At 44.4% G+C, this 22,360-nt stretch overlaps 1 protein-coding gene across 15 annotated transcripts in view; it reads right to left on the reverse strand.

Annotated features, from left to right (window-relative positions):
* Positions 1 to 22,360, reverse strand: part of NUP214 (nucleoporin 214) — an 80,729-nt gene that overhangs the window by 46,466 nt on the left and 11,903 nt on the right. For all 15 annotated transcript variants that reach the window (XM_083596830.1, XM_083596841.1, XM_083596839.1 and 12 more), the window contains exons 8-21: positions 22,133 to 22,239; positions 21,901 to 21,967; positions 20,772 to 20,898; positions 19,892 to 20,053; positions 16,165 to 16,606; positions 14,037 to 14,209; positions 13,100 to 13,191; positions 12,426 to 12,515; positions 12,036 to 12,185; positions 10,254 to 10,412; positions 6,689 to 6,792; positions 5,880 to 6,062; positions 2,162 to 2,244; positions 472 to 555 (exon numbers count right to left, since the gene is read on the reverse strand). In XM_083596830.1, coding sequence (XP_083452956.1) covers positions 472 to 555; positions 2,162 to 2,244; positions 5,880 to 6,062; positions 6,689 to 6,792; positions 10,254 to 10,412; positions 12,036 to 12,185; positions 12,426 to 12,515; positions 13,100 to 13,191; positions 14,037 to 14,209; positions 16,165 to 16,606; positions 19,892 to 20,053; positions 20,772 to 20,898; positions 21,901 to 21,967; positions 22,133 to 22,239 — 2,023 coding nt within the window. The remainder of the gene's footprint in view (positions 1 to 471; positions 556 to 2,161; positions 2,245 to 5,879; positions 6,063 to 6,688; positions 6,793 to 10,253; positions 10,413 to 12,035; positions 12,186 to 12,425; positions 12,516 to 13,099; positions 13,192 to 14,036; positions 14,210 to 16,164; positions 16,607 to 19,891; positions 20,054 to 20,771; positions 20,899 to 21,900; positions 21,968 to 22,132; positions 22,240 to 22,360) is intronic.

A 22,360-nucleotide genomic window follows, 5' to 3' on the forward strand; every position in this document is an offset into this window, starting at 1 on the left:
ATGTATAGTGTGCAAGCAGCTTTAGATTAATTTAAAATGGAACCAAGCACTTGGAAACAGGAGGGAGGCAACAGCATACTCGAGCAAATCCCAAGGATTGTAGAAGGACAAAAACAACAACACCCCAACCACTCCCAAAGGGGAGCCCCTCCAAAAAGCAGGCCAATGAAGACCAAGCATGGTCAGTGGAGCTACAGAATGCCAAGTTGTCAATTAAAAAAGAAATATACAAATGTGTTGGATAGTGAATTGGTCTGATAGAGCCCCTTACAGCTAGTAGAGGAGGAAGGCATGGCTACCCTGAACAGAAGGACCCCTTGAAGAGGAGAGGAATATATTGCAATGCTTTGCAGCTGGCTCCACCTAATGGCAAAGGCAGGCTATTGTGTGTGTCTGTGTGTCAGGGGGAGCAGACAGCTGGAAAAACAACTTTGCCAAGCGATGAAGTTATTTTCAAGTCCCAGAGGATACCTGGTGCAGTTGTCCTTACGGGCGGCACCTTCCTCTTAGAAAGCAAATTCCTCAGCTGGGCCTGCTTCACAGGGGACAGTTTGGCTAGAAGAGAAGCAAGAAGCATGATTATTTATCAAGCACTGCCAGTATGGACCCTTATAATCCTGCAGACATTCAGTTTCAATTGCAAACCCTTACATCCACTTTAAAAAAAAAGACTAGGTTTCCAGCCAACTGAGTTCTAGAGCAGATCCATTTAAAAGTAATGGACTGAAGTAAGTCATGCCCAACTATTTCAATACATTTACTCTGAGCAGGAGTAAATTAAATGTTAGGAGATACCAACTTGCTAGTTACACATAGTGCAGCTTGTTGAACTCAGTTTCCCAGATGTACTGGGAACACTTCATCAAATTAACCTGAAAGCCAGCCCATGGATTTGAAACCAGTAGCAACCGCCATGGTCTCCCTCCTCCACTGAGAACAGCTTCCCTCAACCTGGCACCCTCTGTAGGTTTTGGACTGCAAGTCCCGCCAGCACCGGCATGCTTTTGTAGTCCATAACACCCACTGAAAAGGTGGCCATAGGTAATTCTCTATTTTAGGATTAAAGAAGATTATAATATTTGATATAAAAGAATGGTTGCAAAGTGAAACAAGTTACGCATGCTAGCCTTGTAGCTCTCTTCATATGAAGTATTTGTAACAGTTAATCATAAAAAATAAAATATGGATGAAAAATTATTCGGGGGGGGGGGGTTGTATGTAATGTTAGACCTACTCAGAGTAGATCCATGGAAATTAATGAACATGACTAACTTGGGTCCACTCCAAGTAGAATTTAGCTGCATACAATGTTTTGCTCATTTCCTCCTTTTCTTTATTACATCACCATCAAACCAGAAGAAAAACGAGTCCTCATCAGTCATCCGGCCCAGTCTTAAATATGCTGGTAGAATCTTCATGGTGGACTTCTGAAACCTTGTGCAGTTAGGGTTTTGTTTTGTTTTTTTACTTCACACTCAGCATAGAAAAGCAGCATAGAACTACAACACTGTAGCTGCTCCATCTACATTTTTATTGCTGTGACTATATTCTAACTTGTTTTATAGCTTCACTGTGCAGGAAAAAAGGGTTGAGGCTCGAAGAAGTGATTCAAGCTAAAAAATAAATAAATTATTATTTCATACAGCGGTTGGGTTCACATGTTAACATTGAGACAAACCATGGTTTAGCATGAACGTGCTGGCTCCTGCAGAGCAGATCGCAGTTGCTTTGCCAGTCTTTTTAGATCAGTTTGGTAGAGCAACTAAGCCAAGGGCTGGCTCAGCTTGCATTCTGAGTCCAGGATTGCGATTTGGGATGCTCTTCCTTTACCACAATCAGCTGCCAAGGTGCCACACTATGCTGAGCTAAAAGGGGAGTGGAACAGGTGTGAGCTCCTCCCTGGGATCCTGCATGCTGGTTGGGACTGATGGGAGTTGTAGTTCAACAACATCTGGAGGGCCATAAGGTTCTCCACACCCATCATAATTCATAGTGTGGTTGACTGTGATGTACAAAACCTTGATAAATTTTTATACAGTAATCAACACCGATTATTATCTCTGTGCAATGAGTCCCCTAAAGTGTGCTTGTTTCACAGAAAACAAACCCACACACATTAGCACTACACAAGGACATGACAACAGACCAATGTAGTCACTACCTGGTGATTTTGAAGTTCTGGTGGCAGGTTGAAGAGTGGCTTTTGTCAAGGCGTTACTTAGGCTCTCCAGTTCACTGTCAAGGCTGAGTTGATGAGAGTTAGAAAAGCAAAAGGGAGGGAAAGGAAAAAAGAAGAAGCCAGGCATCAATCAGACCCTATTTACTGCTTCTGAAGAACTCAAAAAGCACAACTAACGTCAGATTCTTGGCACAGCAACGAGCCATGGCAGAAACGTGGTCTCAGCAACTTAAAATTAGCTAAAGGCAAAACTAAAATATTTATGGGGATGAACCCAACATTAGTCCTACTTAGAGTATACCCATCAAAATTAATGGACATGGCTGATTTAGATAAATTTCAATAGCTCTACTTGGAATGCAGCTTGGCTGAATACCAATTTTAGCTCAATTTGTATACACTGCAATACGATTTTAGTTCATATACAAACCAGGGGCATCTGCAGCAACGCTTATCAAAGCTCTTCCTCAGATGATGGAAAAGAAACTGAAGCAAAAAATGTAATACCATGATGAGGTGCAGAGGAAGACACTAAGTTGCCAAAGCATCTTACCTATATGCTTACTGACACTTAGAAGAGGAAAAATATGTCCATATTTTATTTAACAACAATATAGCACTTAATTGTAAATGGAACCTCTAAGTGGCTTACAAAAAGTAAAGCAAAAACAATAAAATCACCTGTTTGATTAACCACACACACACACACACACACACACACTGATTGTAATAAATAAAACCTTAAAGCAGTTTACAATAAATAGTAAAATTAGCAATACATAACCAGAAACAAATTTTAAAACCTTTTAAAAGAAATAACATGAGCAATTAAAAAGAGATTAAAGCATGTCAACATCTGTACATTTGGAGATGCTTGCCTTATGAAAGACAAGATAAACAGAATGTCAACATTAATTTTAATGTGTTTTTTCTTCTTATTGTGGATTTTAAATATTTTTTAAATTCCTGTTTCTATGTGTCTGGACAAGCTTACCTAAACCAAAAATAGGCACTGAAAAGGGAATAGTGAAGGCACCTGTCTGGTGTCATTAAACAAGAAGTTCCAAAGTGATAGGACAGCATCCTCCTGTGATGGTTAGTAGGAAAAGAAGGCTCCACTGCACTTGTGGGAAGCAGGTTAGGCCAGTGGTTCTCAACCAGTGTGCTGTGGCACCCTGGGGTGCCTTGACTGACAGTCAGGCGAAACACTGGCCTCTGTCCCTCTCTCCCTCCTCTGATGCCCTCTCACATCTCTGCATCCCAAAAGCTTACACAGCTGTTTGTTGCAGCAGCCCTGGTTACAAGCTCTCCAGGCAAATGGTGCCTCTGGGACTGGCCAGGGGGTGGGGGGTGGGGCTGGTTGCCAGAAGCTGAAGTGGCCTCAGAGTAAGCAAACAAGCGGGTGAGAGAGCCCAGCCAGCCAGCCCTTGCTGTTGGGAATGGTACCATTGTACCATTGTACTGTGGAGAGTGTATTAATTTATGGTCTGTGTTTGTGGTTTGGGAGTTGCACAGTCAGGGAAAAAACAATGCTGTCCAGGGTTGTAAAGACTACAGAGAGAATAACTGGGTGCACTCTTCCCACCTTGGATCAAATCTATTCTTCCAAGTGCCATAAGAAAGCTGCAGAGATAGCGCAGGATAGTGCGCACCCCGGAAATGATCTCTTTCAGCTTCTGCCTTCTGGAATAAGGTACTGGGTTATAAAGACTAGGACTAGCCGCCTGAGAAACAGTTTCTACCCAAATACGATTTTGGTTTTAAACGCTTTGTAAGGAGTCTGTATGGGAGTATATTGTATTAAAAAACAGGGCATCAGAGTTCTTAGGGGGCTAACCAGGTTGGGATAGCTGGGATAGCAGGCTTGTTGGGTTTTGAATGTCTTATGTAGATTTTTCTATTTCGTTGTTCTGTATGGGACAATGACAATAAAGAGTATCATATCGTATCGTATGGAGAGACAAGTGGGAGGCTGGGGGGGGGAGTTCAGAGACCAGGGGCAGTGGTGGCAGCTGTCTGGAGGACTCCCAAGGGGAGGGGAAAGGAGAGGAGGCTGAGGGAACACTCCACAAGGAAGGGTGTTTTGGGAAAGAGGATGCTAGCCCTTCAGGCAAGGGGTGACATAACTGGGCTCCTGAGCCCCACAGGGGTGCTGCAGAAAGAACGTAGTTGATCAAGGCAGCCGTGGACTCAAAAAGGTTGAAAACCTCTAGGTTAAGGGACCCAGGACAGGCCACATGGCATGCACACACTGAGCTCTGTCCTTCAACAGAGGGAAATGAGGGCTGCTACCATGGCTGCCCCCACATCCAAGCATCCAAAGTCTGAAACAACCACTTCGGTTTTCCCATAAATAGAGCTGCATCTGCGAGCATTTACTGTTTTATATTAAAAAAAAAAAACAAAACAGTAGGGAATCTTTGATCCTCAAGATGTTCTGAACAATGACTCCCACCACACCTGGGCTATTGGCCAGGGGTGGATGGTAGCTGTAGTTCAACCACCTTTGGAGGGCCAAAGGTCCCCCACCATCTGTTTTATAAGAACTCTTTATGTAGGCTGGCTTCCAGTGAACTCAGCTACTGTAAATATTGAGTAGAGAGGGACCATTTCTTAGCTCACAGCTCTTAACCACTATGCTATTCTATTTAGACATTGAAGTACATATGGAGAAAGAAAAGCAAGCAACTCACAGGAAACTAGTGTTTACAGGCATGTTCCTTTGAGGAAAACTAAACTGGCCAGCAGCACAAGAAGATCCACCTGCATTATCAGTTACAAGAGGTTGGATTCCAAGTTCCGTAAGTGGAATCTGCCCATGGAATTGACTTTTCCATCTCCTTCCCCTCTAACTTGAGTCCCTTACCCACCATAAAACCCGCCGTGATATGTTCTTCTTTGTGGGGAGGGGACTCCCATAGTACAGAATGTGGTACTTGGGGATGGGGAAGGTGGTGGTAAGCACCTTCTAGACATGTAAACACGTACGACTGTGCTCAGTATAAAGGATGGTGGGATACAGTTTCTAACAGAATCCACGGACTAAAAGTCACCGTTATTCAAACTGAACAGAGGAAAAGATTTTCAGAAAATGTTTACTCAATGATATTAAACACACACACAAAGCTGGATGGGGCTGGTGATGGGTTGGAGGAATGTGGGGATGGTGGGGGTGGAACATGGTTCAACACACGTATCTGTTTCAGTCCACAACCCCTGAAAGCTTAAAAGCCTACTTAGTTTGTCCCACTGCCAAGTTCTCTGTTATTCATAGCACCCTTTGGGGCTTTAAGCACTAGATACACGCTGTTTAAAAAAAGTATGTACACTCTCTCTCTCTCTCTCTCTCTCTCTCTCACACACACACACACACACACAAGCTTTCCATTCCATCTAGACCCAAACACAAGGAAGGAAAATGTGGCTTACAGCAAACATTAGACCCATTGAAATTAACAGACATGACCAACATAGATCCATTAATTTCAATGGATTGTGTTCAACTCAAATAGTAAACCTCTTGAAATTAATGGGCCTAACTTAGTAATCCTCATTCTTTTCAGTGTCTACGCTGAGCAAAACTTAGGTTGGACACAATGCTCCTTCTTTGGCAAAGCTTTGGACCCAGCACTCAGACAAACCAATGCACTGCAGAGGGGGAAAGCAAAGCTGCTCGAGGGGTTTCTTGAGCAATGCCCACCTTTGTATGCTGCTGCTGGAAGAGGTGGTAGTGGATAGGCTCCACCGTGGCGTCTGATTGTACAAGCGGAGCTCCTGCAGGCTGCCCACCAAATTCTTCAGCCGTTTCAGCTGCTGGTCAATAATCTCCCGGTTATTGGTGAGGGCATTGAAGAGAGTCTCGCGCTCAGGTACCAGTAAGTGCCTATTTGGAAAAGGAAAAACCAGAAACCAAATTTCAACAGGGAGAGAAAGAGAGAGGCAAAAGAACAGAGAAAAATACAACAAAACAATGCAAACATTTAAAGAATGTCATATATTAAAACAGTTAAAGCACAAACGCAGATTGTAAATGGTAGGTCAGAGAATAACGCTTCAAATCTCTGCAGATGGAGACCGCAGGAAGGGAGCGCTCGTGTCCTTGAATGCTGCTTATCGGTTTTCTACAGCCATCTGGTCGGCCACTGTGAGAACAGCATGGACCATTGGCATAAACCAGAAGGGCTTTTCTTATAAGAACTGGGGTTTTGTTTCGTTTTATGATACCATCAAATTGTAGAACTGAGGAATTGGAAGGGACCCAGAGGGTCATCTGGTCCAACTCCCTGCAATGCAAGAATCTCAACCCAGTCAGTCCCCTCATCCAATTTGAAACCTGAAACTGGACTCTGCTTAGCTTTGAAAATGTGCCAGCAGTTTTATTGCTGCACCAACTGGCATTTGTTATCATGCTAGATATCTGTGTTTTTATGTTGCAAACCGCACTATGATATTTGAAGACACTTGGCTTTTTGAGTATCACTTAGCTAAGAAGTAAGCTTGAAAACTCACTTCTGCTTTTTTTGCTGTTCCAGGTGCCGATCCCACTCCAAATCCAGGACATCATTCACATCCTGAACAGCAAATTTCACGTACTGGTGTAAGCGCCGGATTTCCTGCCCAGAAAAAAGAGGGTGAGGAATTTAGAATCATTTTTAATCCACTCAGGACACTATACAAGTGTGTGTGTGTGTGTGTGTGTGTGTGTGTGTGTGTGGTTTGTTTCAGAAATTATTAAGATTATCAAGAGTTTACAACCATACTGATTTGGTTTCCTTCTGTGGTTAATAACAGACTGTGATCTATCTAGATTTCAATGAGGCTTCCAGCACCCAGTTGAGGAAAGGTGGGGCAGGATGGATAAATAACCAAAGAATCAGTGCAAACAACCTTAGAGAAGGCATTTATTTAAAAACATTTCTATCTTCTCTGACCCGGCTTTAGCCTTATTGGTGACTGGGCAGCCTGAGCATACTAAAATAGTCCAATCAGAAACTTGTAGCTTTTGGAGAAAGGCAGGTTGGCTGGGATTTGGGAAATAGCATTGTTAGAGGGCTTGACGTACCATAGTAGAGTACAAAGCAGTTTGCAGAAATAAAGGATGAATTTGAGAAAATCAGGGTGTCTTTCTTGATTTATGTAAACTAGATCTGCCCTCCCTCAGCCTGCACCTCACTCTGCTGCATGCCTAGACCTGTCTCAAGCCTAACTCACAGTGGTGCCGGGAGGGCAAAGTGAACCTTCAAGCATTTTGTATACTGAAAAGGGTTATTAATGATGGAAGTGGTTTCAAGAAAATGGGGCCAAAGTGGAAAGGGCTGTTGCTGTTCATGGGCTCCAAAGAGGCATCTGATTGGCCACTGTGAGAAAAGGATGCTGGGCCAGACAGGCCTTCAGTCGAATCCAGCCAGATTCTGCTTATTTATATCACGTTACAGAACTAGATTCACATGTTTATTCAAGCAACAACGACTCAATGCCCTATTTTAATTTAGATGTGGCATTTGGGGAAGATGATTATTGCCTGCAGGGGGCCTATTGGAGCCTCAACTGGTGTGCATGAATGATTGAAAATTGTCCCCAAAAAGGCTTCTTTAGTTTAATGAATGTGCTTGTTCCACTGGCTTCAGAACTCAGCAGGGCTGTGGAAGATATTGATTTGCTGGCTGCTACACTTGTAGGGAGAGATGGCTGCTGCTTTCGGAAAGGATGTGTTGCTATTTTGAAGAGCATTGTCAAAAGAGAGAGAGAGAGAGAAATGCTATCCACCTTTCCTCGATTTTAATTCCTTATAGCAAAAAAAGAGGCAGTATGCCTCTGACTATCAGTTGCTGGGAATCGCAAGTAGGGACAGCGCAGCTGCACTCCAGTCTTGCTTCTGGGCTTTCCACTGCGGCACCTGGTTGGAACTGTAAGAACAGGAGGCTGGAGAAGGTAGGCCTTTGGCCTGATCCAGCAGGGCTCTTCTTATGGCAAGGGAGTTATCACCCAAGGGCAATAAGAGATTAACTAACACCCTGACCTTACATTCAGCCTTCTAAGGTACTGTTTTAATTATGGTTCCTGCTCAGAGGTCGCATCCCACATTATCCTCATGCATCCAAGCTGTGTCAATTACACAATACCAGCCAAGGCTCAGTTCAATATTTTACAGTTCAGCACGACAGGGGAGAAATAGCTTGTTTAACTTCTGACACCCCAGGGGAGGAGAAGCGCAAGCAGAGTGAGGTGAATTCTCTCGTTCGAAAAAACCTTTTTGCACATTGGCAGGAACTTCCTGCGGCAACCCAGCATTTACAAGCCCATTTGGCTTCCAGCCTCCCCATCCGTGAAATTAACTGCAGCAGCTCAAGTCCTTGTAAATCATCACATTGAGCAGCACGGCACTTTGTGGTGATAAAACAATCCCCGATGATGAACCCACTTTTTCTTTATAAAAATTGGGTTAGAATTATTAAAGTGGCACTTCATTACGAAAACTTTGCCTTCCATGTTTGAAGATGGAGCAAAGGAAAATGTTGAGAAGATGACATTGGCTTAAAGAACGGCCTCTAGGCCAGCGGGCCAACAATTTGCCCTTTAGAGAATCGTACAATAGAGGCATTGCTCACCCCAGAAACGTAGGAAGCTGCCTTAAACCGAGTCAGGCCATTGGTCCATCTATCTTAGTACTGTCTACACTGACTGGCAGTGACTCTCAGGGGTTTCAGGCAGGGAACATTCCCAACCCTACTTGGATATGCTGGGGAATGAATCTGGGACTTCCTAAATGCAAAGCAGGTGCTCTACCACTGGGCTATTGATTTTCCCCTAAACATAAGGAAGATTCTAGTCCTCATGGTTCTGAATCAACAGCCAATTTCCACAGGAAGCTGCCTTGTACTGAGTCAAACTACTGATCCAACTAGCTCAGTATTGGCTACACTGACTGGAACACTTCGCCAGAGTTTCAGACAGGGTTCTCTCCCAACTCTACCTGGAGATGCCAGGGATTGAAGATGGGACCTTCTGCATGCAAAGGAAATGTTCTACATCTGGGCCATGGCCATAATAGGGACTGTCAACTGGTAGTCACAAAACCCAATCCAGTCTACAAATAGTTTCCATCCGTTTCCATCCAATCTGGGGAATTGCACATGTATTCACAGAGAAGCAGTACAGTGTAATGGAGAACTTGTGGTTCTCCAGATGTGGTTGGACTCCAACTCCATGAGTCCCAGCCAGCCCGGCCAACAGTCAGGGGTGCTGGGAGTTGTGGTTCACCAGCAGCTGTAAGGACCAAAACATAGCTGCCCTGGAGTATTGGATAAACAGACTGACTAAGACTAAGAAAAGGATGCGGGTGCTGCTGTGGGTTAAACCACAGAGCCTAGGGCTTGCCGATCAGAAGGTCGGTGGTTCGAATCCCCGTGGTGGGGTGAGCTCCCGTTGTTCGGTCCCTGCTACTGCCAACCTTACAGTTCGAAAGCACAAAGTGCAAGTAGATAAATAGGTACCACTCCAGTGGGAAGGTAAATGGCATTTCCGTGTGCTGCTCTGGTTCACCAGAAGCAGCTTAGTCATGCTGGTCACATGACCCGGAAGCTGTATGCCAGCTCCCTTGGCCAATAAAGCGAGATGAACGCCGCAACCCCAGAGTCGTTCGCGACTGGACCCAATGGTCAGGGGTCCCTTCTCCTTTACCTTTATAAGACTAGGGAAACCCAGGTTCTAATATCCGAAGACATGAAACTCACAAGGTTGCCTTGGGCCACTCACCATATCTCAGTCTAATCTACTTACTTCTTGGGGAAGTAAAAAGAGAAGGGGAAGAGGTAAGAGATTCATATACACTGTCCAAAGCTCTTACCAAAACATTTCCAAGCAAAACACGCTTAACTTCTGAGAAGGGAGCAACTAGCAGCAGGGAATGCTTGCTAGAGATTGGAGCAGCCTATGTGACATCTCTAACTGGAAGAGGTACCTTTACCTGCTGGGGACCATGGGGTTTGGAACTTCCTCTGCCTCCCTAGCAGACATTTATAATTTCCCCCTGGCTCCCAAAGCTCTGACTCCCTTGCCCTATCAAGGATCCTACCTGAAGTTGAGCTTCACTTTTGGGGTCCAAAGGCCTCTTATAGAGCAGGTGAAGATACGCAGAGTTGTGAGCACGCTTGTCCTTCTGTCTTGCTTCTTCCAGCCCTGCAAACCCCTCTAGCAGGCTTGTCTTCAGGAGGCTAAAGTCTGCATGAAGGGACTACAAGAAAGGAACAAAGGGAGAGGAAGACCCACCAGGAAGTAGGTGGAACTCTTTGTCACAAAACACATATGTGGCTTTTCCACAGGAATGTTAATTCATCAGGTCTGGAAGAAAGCTATACCGGGGCAACAACACAGTTCAGCAGCACAAACTGCTGCCAGAAGCAGGATTCTACATCTCAGGGGCAGGAGTGGTGGGACCTAACAAATCACAAGGCGTCTACAAGCCTGTCTGCATCCCAGTTCCCTGTTCATTTCTTTTTAAAATTTTTGGCATCTGTATGCCACCCCATAACCATAACTAAACTAATTAGACAAAACAGAGCACTTAAAAAAACAAAACCCCAACATAAATAGAACAAAAACAGTGGCAACAATAACATTAGCAACCTGCCCCATTATATATTACTGAAATGAAGAAAGCCTGGGGTAGAAGGTAACCAGGGTGGATTTGGGTGAGAAGGACTGATGGTGTTGTTCAGTTCTGGTACTCAACATTAAAGAAAACTAAGCCCAGGGATTTGTCCTTAAGCGTGTGCCTTTTGCGACTGTTCTGTTTGAATATCAGGATTCTAGCAAAAGCAACAGCAGATCTTGGAAGCCTGCCCTCCCCTGGTCTAGAGGCTTCAACTGTGGCAAACTGTTTGCTTGATGCTGTCTTTATTTTATTTTCAGTCTTAGCTCAAAACCAGACATTTTATTCCCACTGGAATTTTTAAGTGGCTTGCTGTGGATTTTTGCTCTAAAGTCATTCTGAGAAGTTTGAACAAGAAGTGGCTAAAAATCATTCAATAAATATATATGATCTGCCAAAAGAATAGAACCCAAACAGCCTTCAGACCATGGTTTCCAAGCCAGTCACAAATTATGGTTATCATTTCAGACATGGTGCTAAGCTTCTTTAACCAGAAGATGGAACTATGTTGTATGCACATTTCTGTCATCTTACTTTTGTCTCTAGGTCAAGAAAGGTTTGTGGGACGGTTCCCCAAAACCCAGCAAAACTATTTACCGGAGGCAACACAATGGAGAGAGTACGTCTCCTTCAGGAGCACCAAACCCCCTTTCAAACTTCCTCCTTAAGAGTGCAATCTGATGGGAATAGGATAAGTATGATAAATAAGGAAAATACATGAGGCGTGCAGCCAAGGGCAAAGTGGCCTATTAAGGCACAGCATATTGTTTTCAGCAAATGAAAACATACACTCAATTACAAAACAATGGAGTGAACTAACTACTGTATTTAATAAGTGGGACTTGAGTGGGGCAGGAATCAGAAGGCCATTTCAAACCACTGTACTTTATGATACTGATTTGGCAACTGTTTCAGGCAAAGCTGAATATAAAATATATACACCACACAATGAAGAATACAACACCCACCTTGAATTACCAGGGCTACCAAACAGAGCAGATATGGTTAGGATTGCACAGAAAATGTCACAGTCTTAGTAATAGTAATACCACCATAATTGTCCTATGCAGTCAACAGAATGAGAAGTTCTTCAATTTGTAAAAACCAGGACCTAACAAGTAACCCACTCTCAACCCTGAGATAATTGAGCATGAAGGAAAACTTGGTTCTCAACTGGAGGCTACACCCTCCCCCAAATCTTCTTACCTCTGTTGTCTCTTTGATCTCCAGAAGGAAAGTGTGAAGGTCGTTTGACTCCATCCTCAACATCTCCTCCTCTTCCTCGGTGCCCACTTCGATGGCAGCTTTGGCTGTCCTGCCTTTCAGCTCTTCCATCTCCTTCTGGAAATGTGCAATCTACGGGAACAAGTTTAGTCGTTCATGCATGTTAAATGACGACACACCCAACCGTTGAGAGCTCAGGTTGGGGAAGAACAGTACGGACAGCAAACATGTTGCCCACCAGATGCTGTTGGACTACAACTCCCATCATCCTCTGACCATTGATGAGAGTTAAGTCCAACTTCATATGGAGTCCAGGTTCAAAGAAAGGTGACCCGGGGAGGAACAGTACATCATAGCTCCAGAAAGCCTCACCTCCTCCCTGATTCCTATGATGACAGGATCTGAATCATTCCACTGGTGAGTCTGTTTCTCCACCCCAGCAGTGGGTGGTTGCTGCCGGCCCTGAAAGGCACAAATGCTTTATTATTGTTTGGTGGGGAATTTTAGAACTAAAATGTTCCGCTATGAGAGATAAAACAAGAAAACTTCTGAACATGTTAAAGGAAGAGGGGGAGGAAGGGGGAGCGTGTGTGTTGAAAGTGAAACACAAGTAAATAAAATCTGTAATTTGCTTGTCTATAAGGGTGGGTCTGACAATAACGGTACAAAAAATTAATACCAAGGACAAGAAAAATTAAGCCTCCCCAAAATTAAAACCTGCCTCCCTAAAATCTCTTAAGCAACCCCCACCCCACCGCCAACAGTGTTTAGGCACCCTGAGCCACATATCCACCAGGAGTCACAGATAAAATGTCTTCCTTCCTAAATAACCACCTAATATGCGCAGGAGCACACTCTTGGGGTTCAATCATGTAACTGAATGTCTCCCTTTCCCAAATCTGCTCAGAGACTCCTTCAATCTTCCAGAGAGAAGCTGTGTGAGATAGAAGCAACTTTGTTCATGCACTAAACTCTGTCGGATTTGATCCTTGTTTTTGAGATGGAACAATATGGTTCCTGTCAAGGACAGGTCAGCTTCTAATTACCTGGGAAGGGATCATTTTTGAAAGAGCTGAGGAAATCTTGGCCGTTTTCTGGAGCAAGGAAGCTGGAGGAGCACTCTGAGAAGGGCGCACCACTAGGAGTCCAAAAAGAAACAAAATGACTCACACTCATGAATTTCAAAGATTACAGGATTTGGTAAGTGTGGCTATCTGCTTTCATGAAAATTAAGTTTATATGTTTTTATGTAGTTTCCATATTGCTGTTTTTAAGGTTGTGCTTTAGTTTTAATGACATGCTGTTTGTTTTTTTAGACTGAATGCTGCTTAGGAGATTTTTGAAATATTAAGCAGTAGATCAGAGCTCTCCAAACTGTGTGTTATGGCACACTGGTGTGTCAGCTGCAGTGTGTAGGTGTGTCATGCAAATGCTCCCCACGCTTCTCCCAGGGCTGGAAAAGGGTTAGTTTAACCTCCAGTTTGCTAGTAAAAAAATGAATTACTGTGTTGTGAAATGATGCATGTCTAAAAAGTGTGTCACCAACATGAAAAGTTTGGAAAGCTCTGCAGTAAATAAACACTTTAAATTAAACTGAATAAAGAAAGTCGTCCGTCTGTGCCCCCAAGAAGCAAGAGATTCTGTAAGCGCCAATCTCCAATGCCTGATGCAACAGCGGGCAGAAATTAGCAAGAAACAGCAGACCACCGCAGCAAAGAGAGCTCTAAGCACACATGTGACCATCCCAGAAAGGAGGGATCACAGCCAGGCAGTTAAAAATAAAATAAAATCTGTGTGGCAGCAATAGACATCTTCAGCAAAAAGAACTAACCACTGTGGGATGTTGAAACGCCAGACTTACATTTTTGTACAAAGTTAATAGTCCTCAATCCCTGTTTCTCATACTAATCCACATGTAATGCAGTCACAACTACATATGAGGTATTATCAGCAGAAAAGGGGGGAAAGGGAGAGGGGATGTACCTGCTGAAGAGACTGGGGTGGAAGCCTTGATCGGCACTGCAGGAGGAGTGCCCAGCACAGTGGACTGAACCTGAGTCCCAGCAGGTACAGGCTTTGCAGCAGGTGAAAAGGAGAACATACTGGAGCTTTGGCCACTGTTGGCAGCTGGTGTAGAAGATTCTGCAGCAGCGAACCTGGGGAGGGAGGGAGAATAGAAGAATCCATGCTCTTGGGACTAGGAAGCTTCATGGTACGGGCCTTTTGGAGGTGAATGTTACCCGTAGCTGCATGCAGGGTGCCCTTGGTCACACCCTGTGCCATCAGCACTCTGCAAGAGCAGTGGAAAATCTCTGACCCACAAATATATTGAAAAATAGCTGCACTATATATTTAAAGCAGTACCAATAGTCAGGGGTTCTCCAAAAGAACACAGGGAGCTGTTGCTTGTTAAGCCTGCTGAGATAAGTTAAAGATAAAGGTAATGGGACCCCTGTTAGATCCAGTTGTGGACGACTCTGGGGGTTGCGGCGCTAATCTCGCTTTATTGGCTGAGGGAGCCAGTGTACAGCTTCTGGGTCATGTGGCCAGCATGACTAAGCCGCTTCTGGCGAACCAGAGCAGTGCACAGAAACACTGTTTACCTTCCCGTCAGAGCAGTACCTATTTATCAGAATGTACAACTTGCTGTTGAAATGGAATACACAGGATGAGATGGTTAAATCAGCTATGATTAAATGGGCACAAGACATTGGTCATGACATCATGTTTGCTGACTGCGAACAGTTATGGACCACCGGTATAAAGTTTACGGCATGTAATGCCTTAAGAGAGAATATTATGAAAATGATTTATAGGTGGTACATGACCCCAGTCAAGCTTGCAAAAATCTATCACTTGCCCAATAATAAATGCTGGAAATGTAATGAAACTGAAGGTACTTTCTACCACCTTTGGTGGACGTGCCCAAGGATTAAGGCCTTCTGGGAAATGATCTATAATGAAATTAAGAAGGTCCTCAAATGTACCTTTCATAAGAAACCAGAGGCCTTCCTCCTGGGCATGGTAGGCCAATTGGTGTCAAGGAAAGATAGGACGTTCTTTATGTATGCCACGACAGCAGCAAGAGTTCTTTTAGCAAAGTATTGGAAGACACAAGAACTACCCACGCTGGAAGAGTGGCAGACGAAGGTGATAGACTATATGGGACTGGCTGAGATGACTGGCAGAATCCGCGACCAAGGAAAAGAGACGGTGGAAGAAGATTGGAAGAAATTTAAAGTTTATCTTAAGAACTGTTGTAAAATTAATGAGTGCTAAAATGTCATGGGTAATGTAAAACAGAATTGCAGCGATAAATGATTGGGTAAGAGAAAAAGGATTAAAGAAAGTGAATCATAAGTAATTGAAATTAGGGGTTGCTGAAAAAGTTTAAAACAGGGATGCAGAAAAGGGAGGTATGGGGAAGTCGTTGAAATAAGGCTTAAGAAAAAGAGGTTATGAAATTATACGTGTTTATATGTTTGTTTGTCTATGTATTGTTAGTTGTAATGTGTTTTAATTCATGTTGGAAAATCAATAAAAATTTATAAAAAATAAAAAAAAATATTTATCTACATGCACTTTGTGCTTTTGAACTGCTAGGTTAGCAGGAGCAGGGACCGAGCAACGGGAGCTGATCCCGTCGCAGGGATTCAAACCGCCGACCTTCTGATCGGCAAGCCCTAGGCTCTGTGATTTAGACCACAGCGACGGGTTAAGAGACCCCTATTCCCTCTCACAGAGAGATAATTTCCAGAGTGGCTTAAGAGTCAATCCTTCTTCCCAGGAACTCTGGGTCTCCTAACAGCTCTCATCCCCCTGAACAAACAGTTCCTAAGATTCCTTGGACGGAGGACCTGTTTAAAACGGTACTGCTTTAAATGTACAATGCAGATGGGGCCCCTGGTGCAGAACCTGTGGTGTCCTTCCGGGTATTGGACTCCAACTCCCATCAGCCGCAATCAGCATGTTCCATCGGACAATGGGAACCCTGAATCCAGCAACACACAGAGAGCCCCACCAACTTTAAAACAATGTGTTTAATACATTCAAAAACTGCTTCAAAACCACCACACATACATTGGCTAAAAAGACTCAAAGGGAGACTTACTTTTCAGTGAGGTTAGTTTTGACGGAGGAAGGTGGCGAGGCAAAACCTTGCTTTAGCCCAACAGGACTCGCGAAGGGAGGGGCTCCGGCTGAGCTGTCCATGCCCGCTTTATAACTCACGGAACCAAAAGAGGAGGGAGGAGAAGCTGTAATGGGGCTGGACAGCAGAGACGGAGCTGGAGGCGCTTTGGAGATGCTGGTGGCCGGAGAGAAGGGGAAGCCAACTGTTCCGCTCAGGTTGGAACCAAGGGGAGGCTTGGGGGTCTCTGATATGCCAGGATACTGCGGCGGGGCATCAGATCTGGTGGATTTCAGAGTGAAGGAAGCGAAAGACAAAGGGGCTGCCCCTTTGCTGGAAACTGCAGATGTGGCTGGGACAACGGCCAAGGAAGCTTCGACTTTTGGAGGAGCAGAAGCGGAAGCGGATGACGGGGGAGTGCTGCCTGGAAGAGAGATGAGAGGTTTTGTTAAAAGTTACTACGTGACATTAGGACCATTCCACATCAAATAAAAAAACAAGGGTTTCACTACCCACCCTCTCGGATTTTGATGAAACTTAGTGAACACCCTTCCCTTATGGTTGCAAAATTGAAAATAATGCATAATTTTAAATTCTTTTAATCTTTTTCTTGCTAGGTCTTATTTCCTTACATGCCAGCATTTAAAGTTTCTGACCAAATTTTTTTTAAGATTGATTTCACGATATAGCCAATTTTCATAGTTTTAAATACCCCAAAACTGAAAAAGTAGTCTGCACTTTTGAAAAAAAACAACCAACCTGTAATAACCAATATTATTTTAGATTTTAAGAGGAACAACTTTGTTTCATTTATTTTTTCTATTACAGCTATGCATTGTAGGAAAGTTGTACCCGGTAGCCATTTTTTCCCCATGATGTCCCAAAAACGTAAAATTTTGTTACAAGCCATAAAAACCATTAAATCTTATTATCTGTTGAGAAAGAGCATGTCTTTGCAATAATTTTCACCATCAAAAACTTTTGATTCCATCGTGCCCACACGCTGAAAATTTAGGTTTTCCAAACCTAGTTTTTTCACCAAAAAAACCTACAGTACGTTTATACATTTTTTAAGGCATTTATAAAAACTTTTGGGTGCTGGTGTATTTTTTACTGAAATCCTCATCCTCTTATTGAGCTCTGTGTAAAATTTCAAAGAGATCTGATCATTGGTTATGGAGGAAAAAAATAAAATGTACACAAGGCCGAGGATCTCAAGAGGGGGAAAAATTAAGGGGGTTACTTTCTTTCAATCATAAGGGATGGGTGTACAGCAAGTTTCATCAAAATCGAGATGGTGGGTGGCATGACCGTGTTGAACTGAGGTGGAATGACCCATTAGGAAGAAGCCAGACAACACTCAAGGGCCACACTAGAATGGTGTTGTGTGCCAAGACAATTGAGAGCACTAACCCAGAGCAGAACAATTCCAGAACAGGGTGAGCTATCCAGGAGGTGCAACAGGAGATGAGGAATAAGGAAATGGGCTGTGCGTCTAACTCAGCTGGGCTATAAAACCAGGCAAGGATGCTATAATTGACATCTTGGAGTTACAGTTATGCAGGCTGGTGGAAAGCTTTTAACCGTGACTGGGTGTATGCTGCAGTTAAAAGGCTAGCTGCTTCACACTAGCACATTATTTGCCCATTTGACTTAATCTTGCTTGCTTGGACTGGCAGCTGCTGTCTATGGTCTCTGGGCTTGGAAGAAAGATGTGGGGTGATCCTGATAACACACTGAGGCCGATTCACTGCAAAAGGGAGAAGACCCGCAACTGCCGCACAGCTTGGTATTGTGGAGAGACTTTCCTATACAATTGAGATGTATCTCAGAGGCCCTTGGACTTATCTCCACAGCTCAGCAGGCCATCATATGAGATTCTCCTTCCCCCATTTATCCCCACAGGGGAGGGCCAGAGTCAGCACACATTTTAATTCTCTATCAAGACCAGACAAGATTTGTGTACATGCACAGATACATGCCTAAAAAGGTAAGGGGACCCCTGTCCATTAGGTCCAGTCATGACCGACTCTGGGGTTGCGGCGCTCATCTCGCTTTATTGGCCGAGGGAGCCGGCGTACAGCTTCCAGGTCATGTGGCCAGCATGACTAAGCCGCTTCTGGCGAACCAGAGCAGCGCACGGAAACGCCGTTTACCTTCCTGCCAGAGTGGTACCTATTTATCTACTTGCACTTTGACATGCATTCGAACTGCTAGGTTGGCAGGAGCAGGGACCGAGCAACGGGAGCTCACCCCGTCACAGGGATTCGAACCCCCGACCTTCTGATCAGCAAGTCCTAGGCTCTGTGGTTTAACCCACAGCGCCACCCGCGTCCCTCAGATACATGCTTAGAATACTGATATTAGCTCTGCTGTTTAAGGATATGGCAGGATAGACATACAAAGTAATTTAATAAAAATGCACAATAGATCTTTTCAGACTCACAGATCGGACCTCCAAGATCCCTGCCCAAAGGGCTGGCCCTTAAATCAATACTACAATTTCCCAGGTCGGCTGGATTTTAATTGAGCTGGGAATTGAGAGCACAAGGCTTTCTACAATCCCCCATCGATTTTTGGCAAGGATCATGTCAGTCTGAATCAAACATCCTGCCGACAAGCATGCCAAGTGGAGCTGGAAAGAAAAGCCTTTGCCAAAACTAAGGTGTTCCGTATTGAACAGGAAATGCAATTACACAGATGAAAAGTGAACAGGGCTTTGCAGTGAACTTTCATCTCTGGCCAAAACAGATAATACACAAATAGTTCTCTTCACCCTTTGAGTTCAATATTTACTACCAATATACTGACCATATATTGGCAGCTCAGTGAGAAAGAACCTGCATTGCATGCAGAAAGTCCCAGGTTCAATCCCTGACATCTCCAGTAGCTCTCCAGGGTTCAGGCAGGAGACATTCCCAGCCCTACCCGGAGATACCTGAGACCTTCTGCATACAAAGCAGGTTTCTCTACCACTGAACTACATTGCTCCCCCCACACCTATTAGGAAGATTCCTTATTTCATGTCAGATTGTTGGTCCAGCTAACTGAGCGCTGTCAGGCAGCAGCTCCCCAGGTGTCCAGACCAGCGTCCCTCCCAGCCCCATCTGGAGATGCTAAGGACTGAACACAGGACTCCTTGCATCCAAAGTGTAGGTCCAGCCAATCATATACGCAAAGTGGGGCAGTTTGGTAGCCTCTGCATTGCACGAGGAAGACCCAGCTTCAACACCCAGCTTCTCTAGGTGGGACAGAGAGAGGCCCTTGCCTGAAACCTGGAGAGATGCTGCCAGTCAGTGCAGATAATACTGATGGTCCAACCTGGCATGAGGTCTGTTTCCTACTCTCCTATGGAACACTGTGATCTATTAAGATCTATTAAGGTGGAAATGCTGATGAGCAAAACCGAAAAATTGAAAAGGGAGGGTAACGGGCACAGGTACACCTTTTTGATCTCAAGTTGTGCATGTTGCTTGCCACGCCCTCCTTATCACTCTACACCAGCCTTCTCTGGCACAATGCCACCCACACGTTGTTGAATTCTGACTCTCATTATTCTTGGCCACTGACTGCTGGGCGTTCAGTAACACCTAGAGGGCACCAGGCTGCTCCATTTGCATTCAAAGTGCTTTAGGATAAGTGTTCTACAACCTTGGATCCCCAGGTGTCGCTGGATCAAAACTCCCCCCAAAAGCAAGCAAGCACCTACCAGCTGATTTTGCTCCTCTGTCTCCTTCTGGAGAGAGAGGCTCCGGCACCACCATCAGAGACCTCACACCAGGGTTTTGATTGACCATGTAAAAGGGGCAGAGGACTCCATCAGTTGACAGCAGCAGCAGGACTGGTGCTGGGTCCGTGGTTTTATCCTCACCTGCAAAAATGCCACAAACACACACACACCACCATGAGCAGACGTGTTCAGCAGTACCTCCACTTAGTAAGCAGCCCTCAAAACAAGTCTGGGAAGGGACCAGGAAGTTACGTTAGAATGGCAAGAGTTTAAAACTTTACAAAGGGAACTAAGTGCCTAAGATGACTTCTCTTGAATAATGCAACATGTATTACAACTCTATTCCATGCATTTCTGTTGTTGTTTAGTCGTTTAGTCGTGTCCGACTCTTCGTGACCCCATGGACCAGAGCACACCAGGCATTTCTAGTCCACCCTTTTTCCATTTTTTTTTACTTATACAGGACACATTCCAGCCAGGCAAAAACCAATGTCAGCTGGGGAGAGTCCCATGGGCCAGATGGAGGCCTGGAGGGTCACAATTGGCCCCGGGGCCACAGGTCTGCCCACTCTGAATAGCCACAAGAATCACAGTTAGAAGGTGGGAAAATAGCACTTCCAGGTATATTAATATCATCTTTTCAGGACTAATGACCAGCACTAAAGCTCCCTCTACAGCAGGCGTGAAGAAGCTTTAGCCCTCCAGATGTTGCTGAACTACAACTCTCAGGATCCCTGGCCATGCTTGCTAGGGCTGATGGTTCGGCAACATCTGGAGGGCAAAAGGTTCCCCACACCTGGTATAGAGAGCGCTGCTGTTTGCTTTATGCTTAACCCAAGAGCAACATTCATATACTTACTAATGGTTATGGGCATGTTGCTGGTGTAATCAATGGCCACGCCTACGGGCAAAGTGTCATCGCTCTTATCTGTGACCGGAAGTTCTGCTCGGCTGGAGTCTTCTAGAACCCACAGCTCCCAGTTGTTCTGTAGGAAGGGTTGGTTTAATTAGTACTAGGAATCAGGATCTTGGTCTATTTAGCACAGTATTGTCTACACTAACTAACAGCAACTCCCTACGGTTTCAAGGAGGGAGCCTCTCCCAACGGTACCTGGAGATGCTGGGAACTGAACCTGGGGCCTTATGCTTGCTAAAGAGATGCTCTGCTCCTGAGCTATGGCCGCTCCCAATTGGCTCTGTGCTTTGGCAACCTCTGGAATCATTCCTGCCAGGGAGATGAACTTGTAGTAATAAGGGCTTTTTTCTACTTTAAAAAATCACTGTGGCACGTGCAGTGGAGAGGAAAATTACTATTATTCCTTGGTTCATTTATAAAGATTTTTATGTACAACCAACTCATATAAAGTATCAAGGCAGCATACAGCAATATGTACAACTACAAGGGAAACATTATGAAATAAACATTTAAACGACTGGAATAAAAAATGTTTAAGCAGTTGCATGGGCCTGTTGGTATAAGAAGGTCTTCAAGAGATGCCTTAAAGTCAAAAGGGTATATCTGGTCCACCACCATTGGCGGGGGCGAGTCCATGGTCCAAAAAGCAAGAGCCTGAGTAATGTAACTATTAGCAGGTCAGACTTGGACCTGGGAGCCCAGGGTTCAAATCAATCAAGTTCACTGGGCCAGTCCCTGCCTCTCGGTCTAAACTACTTCACGGGGTTGTTGTGAGGATTAAATGAACCATGTAAACCACCTTGAGCTCCTTGGAGGGGAAAAGGTGGGGTATAAGTGCAACAAATAAATGAATAAATGAATGAATGAATGAATGAATGAATAAATAAATAAATAATAAAACAATAATCAATGAAATATTCTGTCCCAGTAAGTGCATGGGTTTCAAGGTGACATGAGACTTTGCTATTTCTTGCTGCAGCTGACTGATAATAACTACCCCTCTGGAACTCTCACTGGGACCTCTGGTCTTCTTATAAGAGGCACTTGCTGGGGAAATAGGAAGTGGAATTACCTTGTCTCCTTGCCTTGCGAGGATGCTGACCTCTGTGGAAGCAGCAGATGCTGCAAGGACCAGATCCCTTGAGGAAGGAAACAACAACCACAAATCCATAACCCACTTCAAGCAGCATAAACACCTTTCCCTGTTAGTTTCAAATAACAATCTTTAAATACACCCAGCCCTTTGCTCACCTAATTAATATTAAAAGGGAACTATTCATTGTTGTATGATCGCCATTACTCACCATTCTTCAACGTAGTTAAGGAAGTAGTGATGTTGCCTCTCAGAACAGCTGCCATAACAGGGCTCCATAAAATTCACAAACAGCTCAGGCCGCTTTTCTTCTTTTTTCTGAATGGGGAGACAGAACAGGAAACTGTGTGGGAGATGCAACATATGAGGAAAAGTGTCTTAGGGGAGGGGCGGCTCACAAATGACCCTGCAGGCGCTGGACTGTTTAAAAATATTTGCA

Source organism: Podarcis filfolensis (genome assembly GCF_964270895.1).
Source record: "Podarcis filfolensis genome assembly, chromosome: Z".
Taxonomy (NCBI): domain Eukaryota; kingdom Metazoa; phylum Chordata; class Lepidosauria; order Squamata; family Lacertidae; genus Podarcis; species Podarcis filfolensis.